General features: G+C 43.5%; 1 protein-coding gene and 2 long non-coding RNA genes across 4 annotated transcripts; 1 reads left to right on the top strand and 2 right to left on the bottom strand.

The window, feature by feature from the left end:
• Positions 1–2,371: 2,371 nt before the first annotated feature.
• LOC148676759 (uncharacterized) lies at positions 2,372–26,535 on the bottom strand. The gene is made up of 2 exons (XR_015928386.1): positions 26,406–26,535; positions 2,372–12,777 (listed from the first exon to the last, which is right to left on the bottom strand). It is a non-coding gene; the product is annotated as an uncharacterized LOC148676759 (long non-coding RNA).
• LOC148676760 (uncharacterized) lies at positions 2,832–18,289 on the top strand. 2 transcript variants are annotated; one of them, XM_088612575.1, is made up of 5 exons: positions 2,832–2,967; positions 12,342–12,686; positions 13,293–13,427; positions 16,182–16,228; positions 16,505–18,289. In XM_088612575.1, exons 1-5 carry the CDS (start codon positions 2,910–2,912, stop codon positions 16,709–16,711), a joined length of 792 nt encoding a protein of 263 aa, XP_088468701.1. In that variant the 5' UTR covers positions 2,832–2,909; the 3' UTR covers positions 16,712–18,289. The 2 variants fall into 2 exon arrangements, with proteins under 2 accessions (XP_088468701.1, XP_088468691.1); XM_088612565.1 differs by lacking the exon at positions 2,832–2,967 and adding an exon at positions 4,417–4,548.
• LOC148676761 (uncharacterized) lies at positions 17,631–25,665 on the bottom strand. Its single transcript, XR_015928383.1, has 2 exons — positions 23,907–25,665; positions 17,631–17,821 (listed from the first exon to the last, which is right to left on the bottom strand). It is a non-coding gene; the product is annotated as an uncharacterized LOC148676761 (long non-coding RNA).
• Positions 26,536–26,568: the final 33 nt, after the last annotated feature.

Below are 26,568 nucleotides of genomic sequence, written 5' to 3' on the forward strand. Positions count from 1 at the left end.
TGTTTTACTGAAAAAGGCCTCGGTGTTCTTGAAATTGTACAAATTTGAATAGCATTATTTTTTTTAAATTACGAAAATGTCTGATACTGTATGTCTGATTGTATGTATATGAAACATTACTTGAATTTGGCTTCTCTTTAAGGATTTCTTAAAATAGATATTAAAATGTTTTTTTTATCTGAAAACCTATTCTACCAATGTTTATTATGACTTAACATCATGTGAAGCACAATAAGAGGTTCTTAATTTGTACAGACCTTTATCTGCTCTTCAAAATATCAGAACTGATCCATGTTTCTTATAAGAACAGTATTAAATCTGTTTCACTGATCTGGGCACAGTTTAACCACACTGATGATTCCTCTGCTGTTTTCTTGTTTTGATTTAATTGATGAGGCAGAATTTGAGTTCTTTTTAGATGGTTCTCCTTCCTTGTGGTTTGAAACTGTTCCGGTTTCTGGTTATCATAAATATATATATATACCACTTACTTCTTTCCCCAAAGCAGGTATAATGTGTGGGGCAACACATGTCCTCAAAGAGATACAGAGAGTTTTGGGGAACACCCCCGCATCCAAGCTACTCTCTCTTTCAGTCACACTTTCTTTTCCAGGACAGCGACGCTGATACTGACTCTGAGTCACACTGTGACACAAATTTACGCTGGAAAGTCCATTATAAGAGCACATCATGCTCCCACAGTATGTGACTCTGGTTACTCTGTGAACAGGGCAGGCACAGTATGTCTCAGGATAGCTTGGTCTTACCCCATTGCAGTGATGTCTTTGGGGAAAGCAACCAAGGTTTCAGGTGATCCTATCTCACACAGGGATGAACACCATCAGACATACCAGATTTATAAACTGTTGCTGAATTATTACAGAATGTGAATCAGGCCACCTCTTTCATGGAGTCTTTGCTCTGTTCTCAGAAGAAAGGTAAACCCTTCTCGTCGAGCTCCTTAGTACTGACCCATCACAAACTGACTCTCTTAGAAATACAGTGTTGTTCTGCAGCAGACGGACTGTGTTGTTTTCTGAAGTCGGTGTTAGCTTTCACAAGAGCTCTGTCAAAGCCTGCAAAATCCACGTTACCACTGCTAAACATAAGTACACCTTTTCTTCCTTACATATTATGAAAGGCTTGGATTGCATTTAATGAACCGGAGCCCGTCAGTCCCAGATTCAGTGTCTGCATCCATGCTGACGACGGAAGCGGTGTCTGTGTGCACATACTGATGATGGAAGCAGTGTCTGTGTGTCTCTGTTGTCTTCCTCCCAGGCGTGCGCTTTCGTGTTTCGGACAGCTCCCCCTGCAGCACCGTGAGAGAGCACTCCTGGCCCCTGCGGTCTGTCTGCCGCGAGTCCCACACTCCGTCTGCCACTGCAGCCTCGGGGTCCTGCGCAAGGTGGGAGAGCAGGCACAGCAGCCCAGGAGCGAGAGCCCCCCTGCATGGGTGTCTGTGGTCAGGCTGTGGTTCGGGGGGGGGGGGGGGGCTGTGAGAACAGCGGTGAAAGGGGCTGCAGGAGGAATCACACCCTGGTTAAAACTGAGACCACAAGAGCCGCCACCAGACTGTCGCACTGACACGCAGATTGACATAGCAGGACTAAAGCAGATTCTCTGATACATCTCTAAAGGCACAAGACGACAGAGGCACAAACATTGACACCAACACACTGAGATAACAACCCAAGCATGCTGGCAGCAACACAATTCACTGCAAATGCATATTCACATTATTACTCTTCAGTAGAACTGGATCAAATTAACACAGCAGCACACTAGAAGGCCATTTCATTATCTCAATTTGATCATGAAAGTACGCCAATTGATGATCACAAACACACACCACACACCAGCATGCAAGTCGTCTCCTGTCCTGTCTCCTGACATAGACACCAACTGTCCATCATCAGTATGTTGGAGGACACGACTGTGTTTCACGCTCCTTATCGAAGCACCAGTGCATCTTAGGAACAGACAGACATAAACACAGGTATTGTCAACCTCCTCCATAATTTAGTTCATCCACAAGACCTTGTTCAGCTACAGCTCAATGGGATAATACTGTATGAGGTGAATCTGCATAAATAGCTAACAAGACTCATAAGCATTAATGAAATAGGGAATGTCCCTGTTACGGACACCACAAACGGGACAACATTTATTTCTGAACCAGTGCAACCCTCAGTGACCACACGTGTTCATTTACTTCTGCTGAACCTCTTCAAGTTTATCGCAAAATGAAACTGGTCAGTCAGGTAATATGGAGTAAAAAAGTCATTAAGGCCTCAGAGGGAATAACATTCAGATACATTTCAGAATTGTTAAGCTCCAAAAGGGCTCTTGATTGGGACATTACACAGAATTTGTTTTTATCACAGAGTGCTTTAATTATAATCAATTCAGTACAAAACCACAAGCTTCAAAGTATTTCAACAAGCCTTCCATCTGTGATTTAATTTGTTCAGGCTTTGCACTAGATAGTGTGAAAGCTCAGAGAGAGCTCATGTGTCTCTCATTGACAGTGGCCAGGGACACAGCCATGACTCCCAGGGATGCTCTGTCCTCCTCAAGGCTCCACTAGCTGTGTGGCAGCTGTGGCACAGATGTTGGCCACCTTTCAGAAACAAGACTTTGTTTTGTTTTTCTGAAATCAAGGCACAGAGCACTTGAGCTGTGACGAGGTTTTGCCTGAGTTCCTGTTTGCGCCTCCCCCTCTTGAAAACCTCTTTTCTTCGCAACCTCAGAGGAAAGGCAGAGAGAGAGACAGAGGAGGGCTGAAAGAGAAAGAAAGAACACAGACAGAGAGGGAAGGGAGAGAGATACCGGAGTATCAGAGGGAGAGGGTGTCTCGGAAGAAATCCAGGCTTTCATCTCTCCCCAAGCCCCAGTCCAGAGAGGCCATGAGCCACCCAGCCAGCTGGCTCTCCATGCTTTCCCTGCTACTGCTGCTACCCAACGGTAAGACACCACCCGCTGAGCTGCACACTGCACCACAGACTCACACCAACACCAGGCAGGGCAGTCCAGAGCGCTCTGGCTAGACAAGCTAGCTCCCATTGCGGCGCACTACAAGAATCGCTGAGCTGAGCATCTGAAGCTCCTTTGTAAGAAAAGTCTTTGGAAAAGAAATTAGCCAAGTACTGGAATTGTCAATTCATGCCAGAGTGGGTCTCTGGTACAACCATCTCTTTAATCTAAAGTCTTAATTATCAATTTAAAAAGCAGTAAAAACCAGCAATCCCGCAACTGAGAGAATTGGGAAGTCTGGTCTCTGTTATCCCCACCTAGACACAGAGAGCTGTCCCTCACACCAAACAACCGCAAAAGAACGTGATCAGAACTAGCCACAACCACAGAAAACCACATCTTCTAATAGTCTTCTAATCTTGACCATGTGCGAAGGGCAGTGGGGTGCTGTCACACTGAAGCTTGAGTCTGATTTATCTGCCGGTGTCTCACACTCCGATACAAGCTGTGGAATATACTGCCACTTGAAAATACAGAAATCTGGCAGACGGTGCAAGGCAGGGTAAAACATTCTAACTACTTTCAGGAGATTTAAGAAAGGGCAGCAGAACTGCTCTCCTGAACAAAACATTCTGTGTTCTCGTTGCTGCTGTGGGAACTCTCCAGTCTTGGGATGCATCAGCTTAAGGTGAGAGATCGGACATTGTTCTTAATCACTGAAAACCTTGAGGATTTTCACACTCTGTCCTTGCTGTGAAAGGGAAATTATATAGAATTGAATCAATCTTGGAAAGGCTTGTCTTTGTGTAAGGGACTGGAAGGCTTGAAGAAATGTTTATGCAGACGGTTTCGGGATGACTGAGGTCACAGGGCTGGGATGGGAGCTCTGGCAATATGAAAGATCAGTGCGGACTTTCCTCAAACACTCGTTCTCGTTCTAAAGATTAGGCTTTAGCCTCTTCGCTTCGTGATAGACAGGGGCTCATGTGCACATGCTGTACAGCACCAGCACAAGGAGGGCAGAGAGAGAAAGCATGAGGCAGAGTTCTAACCCAACCCCTCGGGTTTCTCTTCCACCTCACTCCGTGGTCGCTGCTCGTGGAAAGTCTGACGGAGAACGCCACTGCAGGGTTTTTCTCTGATTGCACTTTTTCTCTTAACCAGCTCATATTTTTCATTTTTTATTTTGTTCCTGAAACTGCTGCTGTTTTTAACAGTTCCGTTTTCCTTTTTTGGAGCGTCTTGTTGTTGTTGATTCTGTCTGATGTTCTCGATATCAGTCCTGAGAGATCCCCGAGTCAGTCAGAGAGCGCGGAGCGCGGAGCTAGGGAGCTGCCGGTGTCAGAGCACCGCTGGGGAACAAACCTGAGCCGCAGGTGGGACCCCAGCCAGGAAGACCTCTCAGACTGTGGGGGGATCACGTTCCAGCAGGGAGGGAGAAACGTCAAACTCGCTGTAGGGTAGGCGCCATCATGGCTGGTGTTCTCGTGCCCGGGCTCGGCCGTTTCAGGGTCATTCTGCTGTGTCTGTCAGCTGGCCTCTGCATCAAGACGTCCTCACATGGCGCTTCGGGTAAGAATTTCATTCGTCATTGACAACCTCGGTCTAATTACCGACAATGAACATTACAAATACAGATCGGGTATGGCATGCCACAGACCATGCACTGTGGAGTGGAGTATGGTGTATACTGGGGACACTCTTCCAAAACCAAGTGTCAACAAGGTGGTTTCACAAGCATGTTTCATGTCTGTTAGTTTTTAATAAAGATACAAGTTTCTGGCAATGCAGCAGCTCCCTGAAAGCTTTCTTTCAGAGTTTATGCGTCGGATTAGAAGAACAGTAAAAGAATCACAGAAAATTGACCTTGATTGTGGTAGAGCAGATCACTCTTCAATGATTAATCTGTGGAATATTGCATTTTTGAGTCTCAGATATTGACGATTAGCTTGTTTCTCAATCTATAAAAGGGCAGGGCAAGCACAGCACCTTCGGCTTTTTTCTTTGGGAAAGACTTGAATCCCTGTGTTTGCTGCGGAAGAACATTTAGAGGACAAAGACAGTTCTGAGAGTTGGGAAGTGAACTACAGCTCCGAGTGAGGAGTTAGACATTGTTTTGTGTGGCTTATTGTTGCTGTGGCAGATAACGTGATGCAAGTGAATGATTCCGGTCAGTTGTGATGTGTAGCCCCTCGAACAGTCACTGTCGCATCAAACTCCGAGCTTTGGAGCAGCAGCTGATGGTGCAGCAAGCTGGTCAGAGCAGACTGAGCTGCTTCCTGCCCCTTCCTGGCTCTTTGCCGCGTCTTTCTCTTTTGCCGACCGTTATTAGGCTATTATTTTGTGGGGGGGGTTTCTTCTCCGTCAGTCTTGTTTCCATTGAGGTGCAGCTTTCGTTGTGATTTAACAAAAAAAAAGAGTGAAATCTACCAATATCAGTCCTTTCCAAACAACAACAACAACAACAACAGCAACCACCTGAAAAGCTGCCACTGCTGAAGGGAATGTCCTCCATCAGAAGATAAACACCTCGCCAGCTCACTTTCAGTTCCAGTCTTCTGTCACTTCTGTTTCCACTTGAAAGGGAAAGAGTCGCTCTGCTCGGAACCTCCGGCCGTGACATTCTCAGTGGAAAAGGCACCGCAGGTGTCGGTATTGATCATGCTTTCGGGAGATAAAGTCCCGGAGGAGTTCACATAGTATTTCAAAAGCCCGGCCAGGAGCCGTGCAGTGATGGCCAGCAAGGGGAAAAACACCTAACACAATGTTCAGTCACCGATTCAACTAGCTTTTGGTTTCCTCTAAAGTGCTTATATGATATCACAACATTTCTAACTTGCTTTTTACTAGTTAGCTAATACACTTTATTTCCTTTGTGGGACAGCACCGAAGCATAGTTCCTTCACACAAAATTTGCCATTTTTAGTAATTATTTCAAAATGTCTCTGTACGGTATTGCTAGAAATAACCAATCAGCTCTTCGGGGAATTGCAGGTAGTGCTGAGGTGAAGAAATATTCAGTTCGTCACATATTAAAAGCATGAAAGATCTAGATGTTGATAGCTTTTGTGTTTAATTACCACAGTTAAATCAGAATCACGAAGAGCGTTGTGGCTTGCAGGTTTTCAAAACAATGTTCACAGATTGTGGATGTTGATTAAATGATTTGGCATAATTTTAATAATTGATCACTCATGACTGACCATGAGGTTCTTGACTGACTTTGACTTTTGCATAAGCACTAAATCACTTCAGCTGTAAGAGCTCACCAGGCACAGGTGATGAGGTAATTCTAGCTGTTGAATTTCAAGCCAGCTAAAGAACAAGAAAAAGCACCACAGAAAACAATTAATTTCCTGCGCTTATCAAGAGAACCGTGCTTTTGTGTCATCAGTATGTTGGAGGGCTCACCTGCAGTGAAACGATAAATCAGTACCTCCTCCTGATCATGCTGCTTCTGAAACAGATTTCTTACAAGATGAGAATTCTGAGTCCTGTTGAACAACTGTGGGATGAGCTGGAATGATGTGCGACCTTCACAAATCAGAGGCAAGTTAAGAGTCAAGACTCTTCAAAATGTGTGGGGCAGAATCTCACAAGACAGGACCCGTAACCTGGTGAAAAGTATGTGTCGCAGATGTACAACTTGTGTTGCTTTTGACACTGACCAGACACTACTAGCCTGTGACTTTCAGAGTAGATGGCAAGGATCAGCTCTGTTGATGAGACATTTTAGTCAGCGTGCGTGTGTCATGTCTGTTCGATAAAATGTTGGTGCACAAGCTACAAAACTTATGTTGTCAATTTCCTGACAATAACTTTATAAAAATTGTTTTGCACATGTTAGTAAGAATTTTCTTTTGCTGTTCATTATATCTTCACCATAGGCAATTAACACAATTATATGTAAAATATAAAAGAGGCAATTATAGGCAAGGTCTAAGTGTTAATGGTTCAAGCATCACAGCTGTGAAAATGAAGCAGGCAGGCTGTGACACAACTGCATTGCACTATTTGTGTTATTAGCAGGTTCCTCTGACACTGTAATTCAATAGCATTAGTCCCAGGCACTGGCCTAATGCTGGTCTCCACATACCAAGGGGTGAGATAACCTCCCCATGAGCCAGACCAAGCAACAGACCTTCAGTACGTTGAAGATGGCAGCTACTGTTGGCAAGGAATATCAATTGCCAATATCAATTTGTGTGGCTCAGCAGGAGTACACTTCATAGTCACAATAATAACCATTAAACATTTAGCAACTCTGATTTATAATTAAGCCTGTATTTTTGTGAAATATAACATTCACCTTTTAAAATGAACAGTTTTGTTTAAGATGACTTTCACACCTGCTACTTTCTGTCTCAGTGAGATCAGGAGCTTCTCCATTTCCATCTTTCAATTAGTTAGCTGTCTTTTTTTATTTTGTATCTGTTTATATGTAGAATAATTAAATCTACCTCAAGTCCCTGCATTCAGTCACAGAGAAATAGAAGTGCAAAGACATTGAAAAACAAGGACTTGTTATGAAATCCTGACATTTCTTAATTAATGACCAAGTAATTGAGCTATCGACTTAATGTTGTCTTCAGCTCTCAGGGTCCTGTTACAGGTTCTGTTAAGAAGTTAAATGATCAGCTAGAAAGACCACCAGAGGACACAGGACATCAGTGCACAATTGGATGAAGCTCTTTGAGTCACATTTCCTCTTAGTTTTTTCCCTTAAGTGCTCATTAAAGTCAAGCATCTGGCACAGAGCAGCTGAATGCACTGGAGGCATTAGCCTGGTTCAGGGGTAAAGTATTTAATACTTTAATACAGGTAAATGGTCTTGGTCTTAAATGATTTCAGGACTGAAGACAGCTGGCGCTTATTCCATGTACTACCTTTAGTGTTAAAAACAGATCCTTTTTCCTACTTGCTCCTACTTTACTAGGGTGAAAAGTCAACAGCATTCAAGGGGAACCCAAGGGGAGATTCAGCTCAAGGCCACTGGCATGAAAAGCAGACCACTTTGAGTTGATTATCAGGCACTGCGATGCACTGTCCTGCGCTGCCTGTATTTTGCAGTTGGTGGCATTCTTCTGTAGGTATAGCCCAGCCCTGTGTGTCACTCAGGATCTCAGGATATTTCAGGGAAAGTAGAACAAAGTAAAACAAAATAAATTCTGAGGTTTGGGTCCAGAGATCTCAGCTTGGACACTTGCAGTGGACAGCAGGCACAGAGATGTAAGGGAAAAACAAAACAGTCTGTGTTTGCACGAAGACGCGGGTGAATACTTATTTTGACTCAAAAACTGTTCCTCTTCTTTCTTGATCATTACAGTCTGACGTTAATAGACCTTAGCCTGACACAGCGATTCCATCACTCTTACCGCCAATGGATGGAAAATTAAAAAGTAAAGACGAAACAGTATTTTGGATCAAAGGCGTGGCTGGTATAAGGATCCGGACTATCGGAAATTTTCTGTGAACTTTGTTATTTGCTTTGTGCGCAAGATATACCGACCTTGATTTCCTCCGCTGGACGGTTTGAGCAATGTCTGTGACAGTAACGGAAACACAAATGTCACAAAACCAGAGCAGAGTAGCTGACAGGGTCAGCAGGGGCATTTCTGGGTGATTTTTATATAAGGAGAACTCAGAAAAAAGAAAAAAATGGCCTAGGTGCTAAAAGCCACAGGTGAAGAACTTGGCCAGTGCTGCCTCGGACCCGAGAGAGGAGGTCACGCAAAGCTCAGGGCTGCCACACCAGATCACACGTCTATCACGAGAGCACAGGAAGGACTGTCAACAAGAAGTCAGTCACTTACTCATCTCAGAACTGCACAAATTTAACCACTCAACTATTACCGTAGCACAGCTCTCCAAAAGAACCAGAATGGTTCAGAGCGAAACACATAGGCCCCCCTGCTTTAATTTTCTGCCATCACTGACAAAAATCTTTTCAAAACTAAACCATGTAATAACTATACTGGGGGCTGTGAAAGGTATCACCCCTTATTTGCGCAATTGGCCTCTGCCTACTTCTAGCTCAGCTGAACACGCTGTCTACATCACAGCTAGAAAACATTCAGCCACTATAATTATTCATTCATATTAAAACCAGAAAAGTGATTGATGAGCTTTGACTCCAGTGAGCTGGAGCACACTGCTGGAACCGGCAGTGCAAGCAGCAAAAGAAGGTTGTCTCTGTCAATGCAGGGAGCGTTTTAATTATGTCTGTGCTGTAAAGAGTGTCCAATGGCTAAGACTTGGCTAGGCACCACTTCTCTGGGGTGTTGAGTAAAGCCCACTTGTCCTTTACAGTGTCAGACAAGGTCGTCATGATAAGCATGATGTGCTTATGAGGTTCTATGATGGGCAGGAGTCCCATCATTTACTGGTCAGTGTTGTTTTGGTCATACCAGAGCTCGCACTGCTATGCAGTAAATACAAAGGTACATTAATATATATTAGGAGCAAGATCATATGGATGATTTATGAGATTGAGAAGAAGTGATGGGATGATATTGATCAAGCTGTAAGCATAGAAATGACATGGTCCAATGTTTTTAAAATTATTTTAATCAACGATGACAGAAAACTGTAGGATGGGTCCTGTGTGCTTCAGCCTGAACCATTCTGGTTCTTTTGGAGTCACAGGAGAGGGGTTAACCTGTGAACTCCTTCAGGTGGCGACCGTGCCAGACAGATGGACAGGGCTCATGAGGCACCGAGCCCTGACAGTCATCACTGCCAAGGGTGGAGTACAAGATACGGATTTGCATTTCCGCTATGTGTTGTGGAAGACTGAGTTGTTCACCCTGCTTTAGAAAATCATCCACTGGAGACTTTGTTACTTTGTGCATCCTACACTGCTGCAATTTACCACTGTGACATTCCATGCACTTCCTTTTTGCAGGGCAGTATGTTTTAAATGTTAAACCTGTGTGGATGATGAACTTCAACTTTTGCATTCATGGTGTATGTTTGTATATATTGATATTGGTACGTGGTTAACTCTAATTTCATTGGGCCCGTTGTCTTCAAAGTTCTGTATATCAGACTGTCAAATTTCAGCTACTTGCGTGTAATGCAGCTACAAATATGTATACCCATTTTATTTTTAGCAGGCTTTTCTGCAAAGTCAACAGTTTTCTGTGTGACGGACTCCTTGATATTCAGTGTCTTTGAGTTAGTGTAGCTTATATTGTCCCCTCCAGTGTGTATCCTGCCTAGTGTCCATTGTTTGCCGGGGATAGGCTCTGGCTCACCCCCAATCCTACTGTATTTTGGATAAGTGGTTTGAAAACTGATGGATGAATAATGTACAAGTACAATTTTTTAAAATTGGGCTTTGTTGAGCTTTGAATATGCAGGGAGTCTGTGTTCTGTGTAGGAATGCATTCCGTCTTATAATGACTATCTAGCTCAGGGCTGTAACTCATCCTGCCACAGCATCACCCCTTCATAAACTTTGTGAGTGGACAGGACAAAAAGTCACAGGGCCAATTTTTCATTTACAGGACACCAAGGTTTTGACACAGTGGTGAAGTTCTTTTCGGCAGAAATACTGGCAATAAGCTAAACTTTCATTCAAAATTCCTGGAGTGCAGTTGTGGATGTTCTTCTTTTAGGACAGGTTGTGGCTTTGCTCCTTTTAATGTGCGTCTAGTTTAAAAATTGGTTTGTGGGCCCAATTTGACTATCAGTGATAAGAAATTGGTTCCAAGGCAATGTCTGCAAAAACCCTTTTCAGCTCAGTTCAGTGTTTACCGGGTGTACAGCCACTGTGGAAATATGCCTGAAGTGTTAGTCCTCTTTTACACACTCCCTGTGAGAGAAAGATCAAACACAGGTGAAAATTCTCTGTGCGGTACATTGGATGTGAACCAAAATTACGCTTTTCAAGGTGAATTCTTAACATTTATCGATTAACTTTGCCAACAAAATCTACTGGAGAGCTTTGAAAGGGACACAGTCAATACTGCAGTCGTCTACTGCTTGCACAGATACAATAAAGTCAGGATACTTTCAAGAACAAATCTGTCACAATGAAAAACATGACTGTGAGTGTTAACCTCAACGAGCCTGGTTTGGGAGAACAGGCCACACAATTCGTAACCACAATGCCTTTCGGAAAGCAGAGTTGTGTATCACTTAGTGACTTTTTCTTCAGCACAGAACGCAGCACAAAGGATTAACGGATTCAGTCACTCATTTGGCTTATTCTTAACCTACTGGTGCCTGCTGGGATGACAGGAAAGAAACAAGAGAACTACACGAAAAACCATTAAGCTGCTCAATTCTTCACGCTAATGTATATAGCTCTTTTCTGGTCAGGGTTGAGTCTATTACAAAAGATGAATGGCTCAACAGCTGGCCAGTTATTACCTGTCATAATCCTTCCTGCTGTGATCCAAGTCATAAAAAAGCCAACTGGCAATTTCATTTTGGGTGAGCACATGATTAAAAATGATAAAATTTCAAAGAGCAGGTAATGTGAAGCTACAGCACAAGCAGTGAAGATTTGTAACAGTACAGTAGAACAGAAAAGGATATAAATGCATTACATTGCAGATCTGCTGTCTTTCCCACCTTGCATGTGTTACCGTAACAAGTGCAGAACAGTTATAAGTGTTGTTCAGTGCGGGGACCTTTCACTCGTCCATGTGTGCAGGAACCGTCAGTTTACGGTAACTGAACCACTGAATCACCAGTGGAAGGTTCCTATTTCTGTTTGAACTGTTTTATTAATAATCAGAGGAAATGCATGCAGCCTCACCAGGTTAACCACAGGTGTGATGTCAGTGCTGTGCTGAGAGCGCTGAGACAGGATACACAGCGGACTGGGGTTTGGCACACAGCGACGTGGTGCATCCTGAACACACACACATAAACACGCAAACTCCTTTGCCTCACTCACTCCCCAACACAGACACACAGCCTTACAGCTTTACACAGCTTACTGCCTCCTGCATTCTGTTGCTCACAGATACTATCTCTAGCAGACACGCATAATGTATTTGAGTCTAGAATAACATGGGGAGAAAGGGGGAGAATGCCATATACCATATATCCAGCAGCTACAGTATATCGCCCTGCAACACAACTGGCAGCCCCTGGATGCCAATAGTCCCCATTACCTGTAAAGTGCTTTGAGTGGAGCATCCAGAAAAGTGCTATTTACAGTAGGTGTAAGAGACAGTTATTATTAACTATACAGAGTATATACCTATATGCATGCACACACACTGACTATAACCCTTGACTTTAACCCTGCACCAGGCATGCTTGGCTCAGACCAGTGTGAACCTTGGATGGCTACAAGCTCTGCTCATACATTCACACCCTGAATTCTTTCTCTCCGTTATCCTATTTAGCGAACCTACAAGAAGAAAAGATGGAAGCCTTCCGTGGGACAGAAGGCGAACACTTCAACATGCGATTTGTTTTCAATTCCAGTATTGCTCCGTCATCAATAAAAGGGGCTGGTCTGTACAAAGATGGAAAAAAAATCGATGAGTATATTAAAGGCGGCCAGTCCATTGGACACCACAGGATACTAATCAAGCTGGAAGGTAACAACGTCACAGTCAGGTTTAACAGTCTGCAGCTCAGCGACTCTGGAGTTTATCACATCGGCTTGTCTCGCAGCATCACAACAGATCCGCTCACGCTCAGCAGCAAAGTCAACCTGACGGTCAGTGAGAGAGGAAATGGAACAGGTAGGTGTGTTCGCCGACGCTGCCCGCTGGTCACACAGCTCCAAGTCCAGAGACGTGGCCCTCAGATGGCATTGGAGCAGAGATGCCAAGTCTATTAGGGAACTGACACATGGAATGAGAAACAATTCTACTAGGAAGCAAACTGCATTTTTGCCTTGCAGATGAAAAAAAACACAATTTAAAATGCTGCTGGGCTCAAGTTATGACTTACTGTATATGGGTTAGGTGTTCACGCCAAGTTGAGGTGCAACAGCCGAAACATCATTTTCAAGCCTTGAGTCAAGAAACTGATCATATCTGAGTATGAGAATCATTGTCTTTTATGAACTGCTGAGCCTTTAACTGAGGACTGTGATTGAGATGGTAAAATTAAAAACTGTTGCAGTTCAATTGCAGCTGTCCAAGACAGAAGCCTTTGCATTTTTAGAAATACTTCAAAACTGCACTTTTGAAATGCAGTAATTTGACATGATATATTAGAGCACACATGCAGATGTGTGACAATTCATGTTATACTCTTTCAGCTGGGCAGGCATTGAGCCTTTATGAAGATGAGATTAGGTTAGAGTTCAGGACATTAACATCTTGCTGACATGTTCCTTCCAGAGGCTCCAACAACACCGACGCAAGAAGATATACCAAACCAGATCTCCTACATCATCATAGCTTCAGGGGCCACAGTCCTGATACTGCTTGTTGTCGTGGGGTATTGCCTGTACCTGGCCACCCACAAGAACACAGGTGAGACTTCGGAAGCCCCGTCAAGAGTTTCGCAAATCTCTTACTGGGGGACATGGCATTAGACTTTTACTTTCATTCCTTTATTCTGCTGAAGGCTTCTTCTGAGGAGCAATACTTCACAGTTAGAAAATGTGCCAAAGAGCACCAGTTACAAAGCTGAGTCTGCCTGTGCAAAGTTCAGGAGTTTGCAAAGTACTGGAACCAGAGCAGAAGTACAGTTCATGGCATGTGAGACAAACAAACTATAATGTCTAAAAGCACCATTTGAGGAAGGCAGCGTAGAGGAGCTGCAGTAAGGTGGTTTAGAGAATGAGAAAAGATCTTTATTAATCCCAGTTCAGCAAGAATTTCTCACACGTTATCTCTTATGACTCATGGACAATCGCTGTCATCTCTTCCCACTCCTACAAGATATGAGTTACAAAAGTGCAATGGGAATTAACTAGAATCTGAAAATGAGGATGGTGATAGTGGAGCTTCCTGAATGAAAATAAGTCCTTTGTACAGCCATTGAAGGGCTGGAACTAATGTACTATCCCCTGAGCTTCCTTCTCTCCATCATTCAGGCTGAGTGAAAACCGACCCTCCCTGTCACTGACCCAGACAGACTCAATACTGAAGGCTACTGTGTGGCCACCTGGCTGGTCCTCACCCTGGCCTGGCCGGGGTGTAATCTAGGACAGCTATGGCAGCTATGGAGCAGTGAACTAAGGGGGAGCTGTCAATGTAGTGCGGACAGGAGCAGAGCAGCACACAGCGAGCCGTGGAACAAAGTGACAGTGAGAGGAGGTAGGAGGGAGATGTAGTAGGAAGCATGACTTGGTAATGAAGATAAACACCTACACATGCCTGCACTGATCTAAAACCCCCTCCCTCCCCAAACCTCATTACTTCTAGAGCTAAAAACACTGTACACTCACACACGAGGATGGCAGGATTCTTCAGTCCACCTGCACGCACCCTCGTACCCAAGAAGCACCCAGATACTGACTCGCTCTGCTCTCCATCACTACAAGCAACTTTGCAAAAACGCTATGTTAGCAAAATTAAAGTGCTTAAGTTGCCAGACAAGTGACTATTTTTCAGTGACTGTCATAAATGCGTTAAAATTAAAGAAAATGATTCTCTATTTCATTTAGCCTTGTCCAAAGCCTAATACAGATGAAAACTCCTTCATTAAGGTAACGGCTAATAAAATTATTTTAAAAAGTTCCTGCAAATGGGCCAATTAATTAATTGGACTAGAAAGGCACCCACAGTCTAAACCTGACTGCTTGTCCCAGAAGGTAGTAGGAATAGCAGCTAGAAATAACAGGAATAACCATTTCTGACAAGGGCTGGAAATTTCATGCAAAAAAAAATCAATCCTCTAGGCTGTAAACATTTAAAGACAGCAACTTGAGTACATATTCAAACTCAAATTCAGTCCACTAAAATGCTTATATGCCAGTGGCCCGTTTCATTTTTTTTCTCATGTCGTGCACAGTTTTATCACTGTCTTATCCAATTGTGCTATTGTCCTGTCATTTTAATTTGAGTAACAAAATGTGTGGGTGGAAGTAACTCATATGCATTTAAAAACTACTTAAGCAGATTAGTTGAGCCATTTTCTATCTACAAAGAGAACAAGTAACTTAACGGTTTGGTCTCCTTTTCCTGAGATGTGAAGACTAGGTGGTTCTTTGCTCCAGCAGGGGGGCGAGCTGGGCAGCTGGCAGAAAAGGCCCATTCAGGGCTGACAGGCTAACATGGGCTGCAAGCACTTGGTCTCCACCCGAGCACCACAACGACAAGCCCCCGCAAAACTGCGGTGCACCAGACACGGAGAAAAACATGCACACTTTCAAGACCGAAACTCGAGGGCGGGGAGGCGCTACATTGAGAGTCAGCATAAACCCCTTTTCAGAAAATTGGAAAATGCTGTTTTTTTCAAAACAATAACACACACAAACGAAAGCAGTAGGAGAAATACAACAATATAGCCATGTCTAGAACTTAAAGGCACTTAGGGAAAACTGGTGAGTAAAATGGTTTACTTGGTATCAACCAATTAGATTTGAGCAAGATATGCTCTCGCATCAGAGATCATGAAAAACATTATTAATAACTTCACTATTCAATAATAATGGAACAACATAACCTGTAACTGCACTTTGGGAACCCCCCTTTGGAAATTAAAAACGTAACTAAAAGAATATCACTTGCGCGTACTGTATTGTACTGTAGTAACCACCAATGTGCAGCCCCCACTTGGATGATGCGACGGCAGCCATACTGCGCCTGAACGCTCACCACACATCAGCTAATCAGTGGGGAAGAGAACAGAGTGATGAAGCCAGTTCATGGATGGAGATTATTAGGAGGCCTACGGGAAACGCCCTGAGATTTTTAATGAAAACAGAGAGTCAGGACTTTGGTTTTACGTCTCATCCGAAGAATGCAGTAGGGGGCATTAGGACCCACACAGACAGCAGTGTGAGTGCCCCCAACTGGCCCCACTAACACTGGATTCCAGCAGCAACCTTAGTTTTTCCCAGGTGGTCTCTCATATAGGTACTGACCAGGCTCACACCTGCTTAGCTTCAGTGGGTTGTCAGTTGTGAGTTGAACTTTCCGTAACTTGAAGGCTTTTGCATTGGAACTATGGGAGATTTTACACAAAGCTGAACTTCCGTCAAGTAATATTTAACCCAGGGAAGCGGTGTATGATTAAAAAGCACCACTTCACCCCTAACTATTGTTCTCTCCTTCCAGGCCCACCAGCTGCTCTGACCAACCCAACACCCAGGACCAAGATCCAGGTGAGGTCTGCCTGCTGTCTTTATTCTGATCTTAGTTTCCAACCTCTGAACCTCACACAACAGCCATTCTGCTCTGAAGAAGGTCTGACTTTCCATGTTTGACCCCGATAAGCAACTTCCTCATTGCTACTAGATTTATGTGAATTTGCATGTCTGTGAGCGTTCCTGTAACTACAGTTTTTCAACATCGGGCCGAGACTGTGTTCCCTCTGGGTCTGTGCTGCTGTGAAAACTTGTTGTTTCCAAGTGTTCGCTGAACTTATTTCCTCATTGCAGGACAGTGAGATGTCCAGGGGGCTACCGGTCTATTCCATAGAGTATGGCGTACTGGAGTTCCCTGGCGCGGAGAGACGTGTCGAGGGGGAGGGACAGCCAGTCGTACAGGACAATGTGGAGTACGCCACCATCACCTTCCCCCCCTGCCAGAACCCCAGGGCCGGTCGTGGGGCGCAGTCGCAGCTCTGCTGTGGTCGAGTGCGATAGCAGCGCGATCACAGGGCAGCAGACTCAGACTGTGCACATTGCTGTGCAAGTCATGGGCAGCAGCATCGCACTGGCTGAACATGCACAGCACCAAGCACTGGGAGACTGGACACAGGTGTCTGAGCGGAGCTGAGGGACGACACTTGGCCAGCTGGTCTGAACGTTGACTGCACACTGCGCAGAGCTAATAGTGCTGTACAAAGCCTGAGTGAAGATGCTGGGACTGCAGCTCTCGCAAACACTCATGACAAGAGCAGGGAAACATGGCCCTTATCTCCATGTCTCTAAAGAGCACTGTACATGCTGCACCAAGTTCACTAAACTGCCCCGAATTTGTACTGTAACAGATGAAACTGCTTTTTGCATATGAAAACTTCACACTTTTTGAATGTGTGTGGGAATCGGGAATCAGTAATCAGTAACGTCTCCAAGCATTGCTACTGTCTGTGAAGGGAGTGATCAGTGTCTGTGGTGGATGTGTGTGAAAATCTCAGGATGAGCAGCCTGTTTGCACATCAGCAGGACTCCTAATCTCCAGTCCTCAAGGGCTGCTGTCCTGCACGGATGATAGGTCTCTTTACTACTCCAGCTCCTTGAGAACAAAGAAAGGCTTCAACATGTCCAATTAAGCAATTAATGAGTTGGGGGCACAGGTGGAAAAAAAAAACAGAAATCTTCTGGCCCTCCAAGATTGGAGTTGTGCACCAGCTTCCCATCTGAGCAGGAGAGTTCAAGTGTTCTATTTAAGTCTTAATTGAGCCTAATTTACCCCACAGTAAGAGGTCTAGCAGAGCTGATGAATTTAGGAGAACTACAGAGCGTGATGGGCTGTTTCCCTCGAGGACCAGACTGGGGTGACCTGGCCAAAAGCAACACTACTGATCAAAGATTAACATCCAACTGGCTTTTAAAAAAATACCTGGAGCCATGCAATCGATGCTCAGAGCTGTGGAACGTGGACCCTTCTGGTTCACTGCTTTTCACCAGCCTGTAGCGCAGGGGTCTCGCCCTCAGTCTCTGGAGGGTCTTCTGATTTTTATTCCACGTGAACTCTCTGATGTTAATTTAGTTGCGAAGTTGTCATTCTCTTTACAGGTTCCAAGGTGTGCCCTGGAATTTTGGAAAAATAGAAAATGAATAAATGAAAGTTTATATTCTATATGTTAGTTTTGTGGAGCGTGATGTTAAAGTGTCATGTTGCATAGGAGGTACTGTTTCTCACAGGTTGTGCAGGCAGGGGAAAAACCAACAAGAATGTGGAGTCACCAGACAGGACTAAGCGACAAACCTAGCAAGACTGTTTCATCTGCAGCCTCTACAGCGATGCACACCATTGTGTAGAGCATTATGTTTGTAATTTTCTCATGATACTACAGTCGTTGCTTTCTTCCCTGTCCCACAGGCCCAGAGTACTTTTCTGCACTGTCAGTGCACACAGCTGCTTGCTGAGAACATACAATCACACCGTGTGTTGTTAGAACTCCCTCTGGCAGAGCTCAGTGACTCACTGTGCAGCGTTTTCCTTAATTTATTTACAAATGTTACGCATAATAAAGTTTGTGTTTCTATTCATTAAAATCTGTCATATGTGTGTGTACCTTTTCTCGTGAGTGGACTGATTTTTTTAGACCAAGCAGTAACAAGAGCAGGACAAGCTGCCCGTCTGATGCTCTTCTGGATTCGCGAGAGGAATAAAGCTCAGAGGAACAACAATGAGAAATATATTTTCCATGACAGAAGATAGTTTTGGACTACAGGCTGGCTAGCTTAAAACTCTCAGGATTCAGAAGGCTAAAGGGGCAGAGCTTTGAAATTCAGAGCTCCTGAGCTATGGGAAGGCTCCACTGATACATTTCACACTAAAACATCTGTTTTTAATCCAGACTTAGTTGAGTCTTCTAAACTAGATTTATATAGAATATCTTGTCAATTTTAGCTCTTTTTGAAATTCTTTTCAAGTTGCTATTAAATGGTATCTATTTATTCATTATTTATACAGGTAAGCAGGCCTTTTAAGCAAGCGTGTTATGTTAAGTCAAATATAGCGGAAAAGTTTAAGATGAGCTGCAATGTTTTATATTTTTCAGTTTTTAACATTACTGTTATGTTCTTGAACCCCTTGGAGATGCTATATTAAAGAAGACTGGTTAATTGAGAAAGTCACAATTAATTATTTTTTAAGTAGCTCAAAATTATGATCAGGTAAACAGGTCTTTACTTGGTAATGCTGGGAGTCCTTGGTCTTTACTTGGCAGTACTGGGAGTTTTTGGACTTTACATTCAATACTGTGAGTATAATGACTTTACTTGGCAGTGATGCGATTATCTCTGGCACGTTTGAAATGCACAACCCAACCAAGTTTCCAGCTAAGGTTAAGTGAGCGAACCTTGGCAAGCTGAATGGCCACAATGTCTTTCCATGTCTCAGCATTTCCACCAAGGGAGAGCAAGACACTGTTGTGGGTACGTATGTGTGTGTATTTGTGAAAGTGTGGGCAGTGAGCATAAATTACACATGCAGCTTTATACAAACAAGAAAGAACATTGTTCAGGCTTGGGTTTGACATGTAACTACAATCAATTTTTCCCAAGGGTACAGCCAGAGAAATGCCCCCACAGTGCATCACTGTGCAGAGGTGGAGGATGGACTGAAGTTTCCCATATTTTTTTAGTTACAATCTCACAACACTGTTACAGACCAACATCCAAGACAACACTGGAACATCCAAGCCATCCCTGATGCGGATTACCACATTTTCCATGCATCATTTTCCTTTCTGCCATCCTCACCTGTCTCCACACTGCAGGCCAAGATACTGTGTTGCCACAGAGGCAGCTCTGGGAGAACTCTCTCACAAGGCAATAAGAATTTAACGCCAGTAGACACGACCCGCCCCTGGCCTCAGTGCGTGGGCAGCCACGATTCCCCGCACTCTGCAATTGAGGTCTGTCTCTGTCACCGATTTCAAAGAACTCGCCGGTCGCTGCTGAGCTGTGCAAGGAAGGGGTTCACAGCTGAACCCAAGAGGAAGCAGCAAGTATAAATATCCCAGGGCCACAGGAGGCCAGCCATCAAAGAGGCACACACTCTCAGTTTCAGTAGCATATGGTTTTTCCCCAACAGAGACAGCTACCCTACTCGTAGCAGTGGTGCCAATACAGTGCAGCTGTCGAGATTCCTTCTGGCTTCACCAGCACAGTCCCAGCTGACCTGGAGTGACAGCCGTCACACAGCAGCGCAACCGCTCTGCACAAGCAACATTCTGTCCACCAGGTGGCAGCTCTGGTCCGTGTCAGCGGAACCACTACTGGATTAACAGATAACACTCCAATCAAGCAGATGCCTGGTGAAACTGGGATGAACTGTCCAGGATTAGAATTGGTGTACAGGTGATAGAATTAAATCTACAAAATCATGACTTGCTCTGACCCACATGTTCCAGCTCGCTTGTTTAAGTAACATACAGTACATGCAGCTTCAACAGACGACACTTCTGGGACATTTCAGAAAAGTCAAGGTGTCTCTGCATCAGGACTGGTTAGAACCAGCCTGGAAAAGGCGTGCAGCCTGTCATTATTACAATATATTTGTTTACTTGACTGCAGTCATTGTACAGAACTTTATTATAATGCGGCCATGATAGACAGCTTTCTTGCCCCAAAACAGAAATGACATGAAATTAGACAATATAACTAATATGTCATATTATTATAGGGTTCTCATAATCACCGAGAATATGTACTCTCAAACCCAATTTGCTTGGACAGTTTTGTAAATAAAATTATTTCATTCTGAAAATAACGCAGTATGGTAATCACAAGACGACAAAACTCCTTCTTTTGTTTCCCTTACGCAGAATCAGCCGACATTCTTGAGGTGAGTCTCTGTTACTGTGTCTTTTATTGACTTGTGAGCGCCCGTATAGGAGTGCAGTGAATGATGAAAGAATCCCCATCGCGGTTCACACAGAGCACCTTAGCGCACCTCAAAATAAAGCAGATCTGGCTTCAGATGTACAATATCTCGGTACTGCCGTGTCGTAAGGGGTGTTATCGCCGAACACACCCCGTACGACTACGTGATGACACACTCCAAGCACGGGCATCCTATCGGCGAACCGTCACGTCATTCCTGCGAAGCCTGAGGCTCAGGTGAGGAAACAGAAACAGAATGAAAGGGCTGGATTTGGGAACACACCCTGCTCTGACTTCCTTGACAAAGAAAAACACGCAACCTAATGCGAAATATTTGGCACCATGCTCTGCAGGGGCTGTGAGCCAATTACGCAGTTAAATACCGAGGAAAGCTGAGCCATTTAAGGAAATGATCTCTTTGTAATATAGGACATTTCCAATTATCTTTGTTTCTCGGTCCCATAACGGGGGCGATGCAGGGGCGTAGCCAGGAATTGATTTTTGGGTGGGCATGTGCAAAAGTGGGTAGCCCGGGCTCTAATTGACCGTTCTGCCAGCATAGGAGCACCTCACCGCAATCCTTAGTGCTGCGTTTGTGTCGCTGTAAGTATCGTTTGTGCTGCTTTCGTTTCCGAGATATAGCGCCTTGTTTTTTCGGGTAATCACGGAACTATCTACAAGAATGTTTACATGTACCAACAAACCCGATACTTGAGCTCCTGACTGTGATGAAAAAAATTGGGGCAGTTTGTTTTCGGAGTCTGTCTGGTCGGGTGGGGTGGATGTTTCAATATATTTAAATAAAGCGCCTTCTTTTCCTGGCTGTGACGTACAAAACAGCAAAGTCACGACCACCAGATCTTTCAGTTGTGATCTTTTGATCAGTTCACCCCAGACTTTGCACCCTTTACGCGAATAAACAGTTACATTTAGGGAGGATTTACTATGTTAGTTCATTGGGTTAGGTGTTTTCTTTACATTTTTAACCATGTTCTCGAAAATGTATTGCTTGTGTACTCCTTTCTTTGGTGAAGAGACACCAGTTTCCAAATTACCGCTGGTACAACACGAGAGCCCATATTCACATTTTTAGGTATTGATTTCAAGATCGATATAATGTAACAATAAAAACAAAACTGAAAGCACGAGCATAATAATATAATAATCATAGACTTCACATTTCTGTTCATTTTTGAAGTACATTGCAAATAAATGTATATTGCAAATACAAATATATTTATTTAGAAGAGTACGGGAAATTGTGAATGAATAAAGACGTTAAAAAAATAAGCCGATATAGTTATTTTGCAAATTAGTAAAGCATTTTAAAAATAGATTCTCATTCTCAGGCTAAACCCCTGAACAGTTCGGGCCGCGATTGGGTGAGGAGTGAGAATCGCCACTCTGATTGGGTAAAGCGCCACAGCGGAAGTTCCGAGAACATGTAGCTGGTTAGGTGATGGATATTCTTCTTGGTCCAAATACTGTAGCCCCGGTTAACCGTGTGTGCTGTATACACACGCTGCACGCTGGATATACAGTAACACATCCATTGGTTTCCAATTACTAATCAATCTAAGCAAAGTCGCACTGAGGTCAAAACTGAATAGCACACAAAGAATGTCATGGCATCCACAGCGCGTTCAGGACTCCAATAGCATGATCACATCACGATACCCATTGCGAGCCACTGTCGCGATATGACACACCCGTCAAAAATGTTCCCGCCCATGTCGCGACTTGAAAGGCATACCCCGAGAAAATGCACCACCCCAATGTCGCGACATGAAGCCCATATATCGCGACATATATCGCCATATATCGCGATTTGACATACTCCGACAAAATGCCCCATCCCCGTGTCGCGACATGGAGTCCATGACACGTCCTATCTGGGTATATCATGTCCTGATATGAGACCTTTGTTGCGACAGTGGTGCCAGGGTGGCATGGAAGCAAGGCGCCAGTCGTGATATACACGGCCGCGATATATGCGATTGGATCCCTATCATGACATGCTGCGGAGGTCTTGTAGCGATGGTATCCCACAGTTACGCGTTTGGCAACAGCATGTCACGGTAGGGAAAGAAAGGATAACATGCCTTAGAAAATAAAAACAGTAGTAGATCTTGCAATCACAGTGATTTTACATACATTACAACCACAGGTTTATGTCATAGATGGTTAACTTGTTGGCATGCACCGTGTCTTAGTATTATTCACATCTAAGGAGGCTCATATGTTTATGGATATTGATTGTCTCTAAAATGTTAAGGGTACGAGCTTAACTGTAACAGAGCGCTTGAACTCGGCAGACGGGGTCACTGCATGGTCATATGATCACCGGAAAAAAACAAGGCGATATATCTTGGGAACAAAAGCAGCAAACATACTGTAGCACTAACGAATGAGACCGTTTCGGTTTCCCTACAACATTGTAGGGGGATGAGTGACGTCACGGCCCCGAAAAAACAAGCCACTATATCTCAGAAACGAAAGCAGCACAAACGCTACTTTCAACGGCACAAACGTAGCATTAACGAAAGAGGTGGGTTTAATCGTTTGTGCTGTCTGTAGGGGGGGCAACTTCACGGAGCTTTTACCTTGCCTTTAAATATTCAGCGGACTTGAGCATAACATACCAGAAGAACGTGCACACACGTATGGGTTTCAGAGGTTGGAGTAAATGCATCGCGCCAAGGGTAATACTGAGTGAGGCGCCATGAGAATAAAAACTGCGAAGGTATTAAAATGTTAAGTTCTGAAGATCTTGTTTGATCCTTCATGATGCTTTTACATTTTTATGAAACCCACGAAATTAGTATTCTATTTTCGATGCCAAAAGACACCTAATTTGGAAATTCGTGACTTTCCACAAGACAACACTGAATTGTTATAGTCGCATTACAGTGCTAACCATTTAATCACACCTTTAATTGCAAGAATGGTCTGCTAATAAAAGCGTCAAATACATACTTTGGATGGATGTATTTTAGCTCTGTAAACGCCGTTCACTTAAAAATGCTGCAGGGCATTTAGAGGCGATCTGATCAAATGCACACAGGCATCTATCCGTCAATATTTTCTTAATGTTCATGCATTCCAAAACTTGAAATTTGTTTACAGGATACATTTTAGAACCTCTTCGTGCTTAACTCCTAGAGGTCGAGCATGTATCGAGCTGCTTGCTACAACTACAAGCAAACGCGTCCACTGCCGCTTGCGTTCCAGAAACACTTCTGGAAGGCAGGCTGTAGTCCTTAAAACCCAAGATGCCTACCTGGTCTGGTCATCTACACGAGGCTTTTTCAAAAACGTAGATATATGCATTTCTTTTTCCATGTTGGCTAATAAACGAAAAACCTAGTGCTAGATAGCTCTAAGACAGTCTGACGACAATTATAGCCAATTAGGCTACGGCTACGCATGCACCGCCCCACTATATTTACATAATTGTCTTATTGGTCACAAAAGATACAGCGAGACAATAGCAAATCACATACGATGAAATAAAAATCAAACACATAACATTAAAAAGCAAATCATGTAACGCAAACAAGGGAAAAAAATCTTAAATTACTTTGGACTGATTGGGTAGGCCTAGGATCAATCAGGCCCACCCGTGGCTACGCCCCTGGGGTGATGGGTGAAAAGCTGAGCACCCCTTGCTAACTTAAATACACCTCACACCCGTCGGATAATGACTCAGTCCATGGAGCTGCTTTCTTAATTAGATCTAATCCATTGTTTTCTGTCCGGGTTTCATATAAACATTTTGCTTTTCATTCTGTCCTCATATTGTCCAATAAATCAGCATGTCCACATAGCACAAAAGGCCAAGCAGCTACTTCGGATGTTTCCCACACAAACACAAGAACTACACAATTTTATAAATTCCATAATAAGCCATTGATTTTGGCATTGTTCCAGTTCCTTTTATCACAGACAACATCTGCTTGCCATTAACAGCTTTAAGGGTTTCTCTCTCGAGATCTCCGTGATGATTTTATAGGACAATTTAAACATGTGAAAGCTAAATTATCTGGGAACTGTTAATATAGGTTAATGTAGAAAATTAGGTCCATAACTGGTTATATCACAAGTTACCACTTGTACAATTAAAAGCAAATTCCTCATGGCACTCCTTGTGTCAGGATCATGGGAAAAGGAGAATGTTGGTTTTTATTGCCTGTTGTATTGGTTCAATGTGCATGGCCCCACGTCAGCTCGTTCTGGTTGCTGTGTGACAGACAGTAACTGGTCCACCTGGATACTCACAGGTTAGGTGTTTTAAGTGCCCTAGAACAATGTGGGTGTTCCCTCACTGCATCCCTCTTCAAAGTCCCTCTTCAAACAGTGCCTTATTTGAAAGATTTTGTTTGTGCATGCATTTGTTCTTGTGTCCAGATGAAACATAACCTTAAAATATTTACTCATTAGGTCAGTATAAGTCACACTTACAGTAATTTATACTGGTCCTTATTTTTTATGAATTTCCTAATAATTTTAGTTCTGTTTTATTAGTAGCTTTCCTTTTCATTGCAAACAGGGATATAGACAGTAGAGCAGAACGAAACTTAACCCTCCCTGCTATTTTAATCCCCTCTGAATCACTGCATAGTTTTCATCTGCTGTTACTTACTGTAACTAGGCAGTTCTCAGGACAAACAAACAAGATTACTATCTATCTACACAGAGCTCATCGATCCTGCTCATCTGTGCTTGAAGTGTCACAAATATATAAATAACTTAATTTGTCATTTTATATATTTAACTGGCATTCTACCTGTTAAATGGCAGTCAAAAAAACAAAAAAACAGTCAAAATCTAGCCAGATAGTAACACAGAGTTCGAGTTTGTGTAGTAGTTTCTGAAACACTGTTCTTCCGTACTTTTACTGTAGCCTCTTATTGTAATGGGACTGTTCCACTGTACAATAACTGTAGCCCCTGTTGTAACAGGACTGTTCTACTGTACTATTACTATAGCTCCTAAAGTAACAGGACTGTACTACTGTACTGGACTGTAGCCCCAATAGTAACAGGGCTGTTCTACTGTACTATTACTATAGCTCCTAAAGTAACAGGACTGTACTACTGTACTGGACTGTAGCCCCAATAGTAACAGGGCTGTTCTACTGTACTATTACTATAGCTCCTAAAGTAACAGGACTGTACTACTGTACTGGACTGTAGCCCCAATAGTAACAGGACTGTTCTACTGTACTATTACTATAGCCCCTAAAATAACAGGACTGTACTACTGTACGGGGAATGTAGCCCCTATTGTAACAGGAGTGTTTTACTGTTCTGTAACAGGATTTTTGTACTATAAATTCACAATGCCTGCCAGCTGTTTTTCACTTTGAGATGGGTTTACGTCATATACAATCAGCTTTTGGTGAATTAACCAACATCACCCTTCAGACCTATAATAGAAGATTACAGCAAGTCTAACAATCATTTTTTAAACAGCACAGAATATACACATTTTCATGTAAAGACATGGATTAGTGGTGGGTCAAGGTTGTCAGTGAAGGATTATTGCAACAGAATAAATGTAAAAATCCTGAAGAGCACTTTCAAAAGTACAATTTATAAAAAGACTTTCTCTATTTTTCATTGCAGGCAAAGACCTGGAGCAAACATCCCAGCACTGGTGTTACAGTTTATACCATTGTGAAAACTGTAAATAACTGTCATGTAGAAGAGAGGTGCTCTACTACGCATAGGCTCTGGTGCAGGGGAGCTCTGACACAGCTCGAGAGAACAGCACTCACCCCACCAACACCGACATGGACAGCAGTCCTGATACCGACATGCAGAAACTCAGGCCAGGGGACAGCACCCAGGTGAAACGAAAGTTAATTAAAACAGTTTCAGTTTCGCTTCCTCTGCTGCCAAACAGCTCAGCTGACTGGCAGAGAATGAGGAATATAGGCA

The sequence above is a fragment of the Lepisosteus platostomus genome, chromosome 2 (assembly GCF_059453375.1).
Source record: "Lepisosteus platostomus isolate fLepPlt1 chromosome 2, fLepPlt1.hap1, whole genome shotgun sequence".
Classification (NCBI taxonomy): domain Eukaryota; kingdom Metazoa; phylum Chordata; class Actinopteri; order Semionotiformes; family Lepisosteidae; genus Lepisosteus; species Lepisosteus platostomus.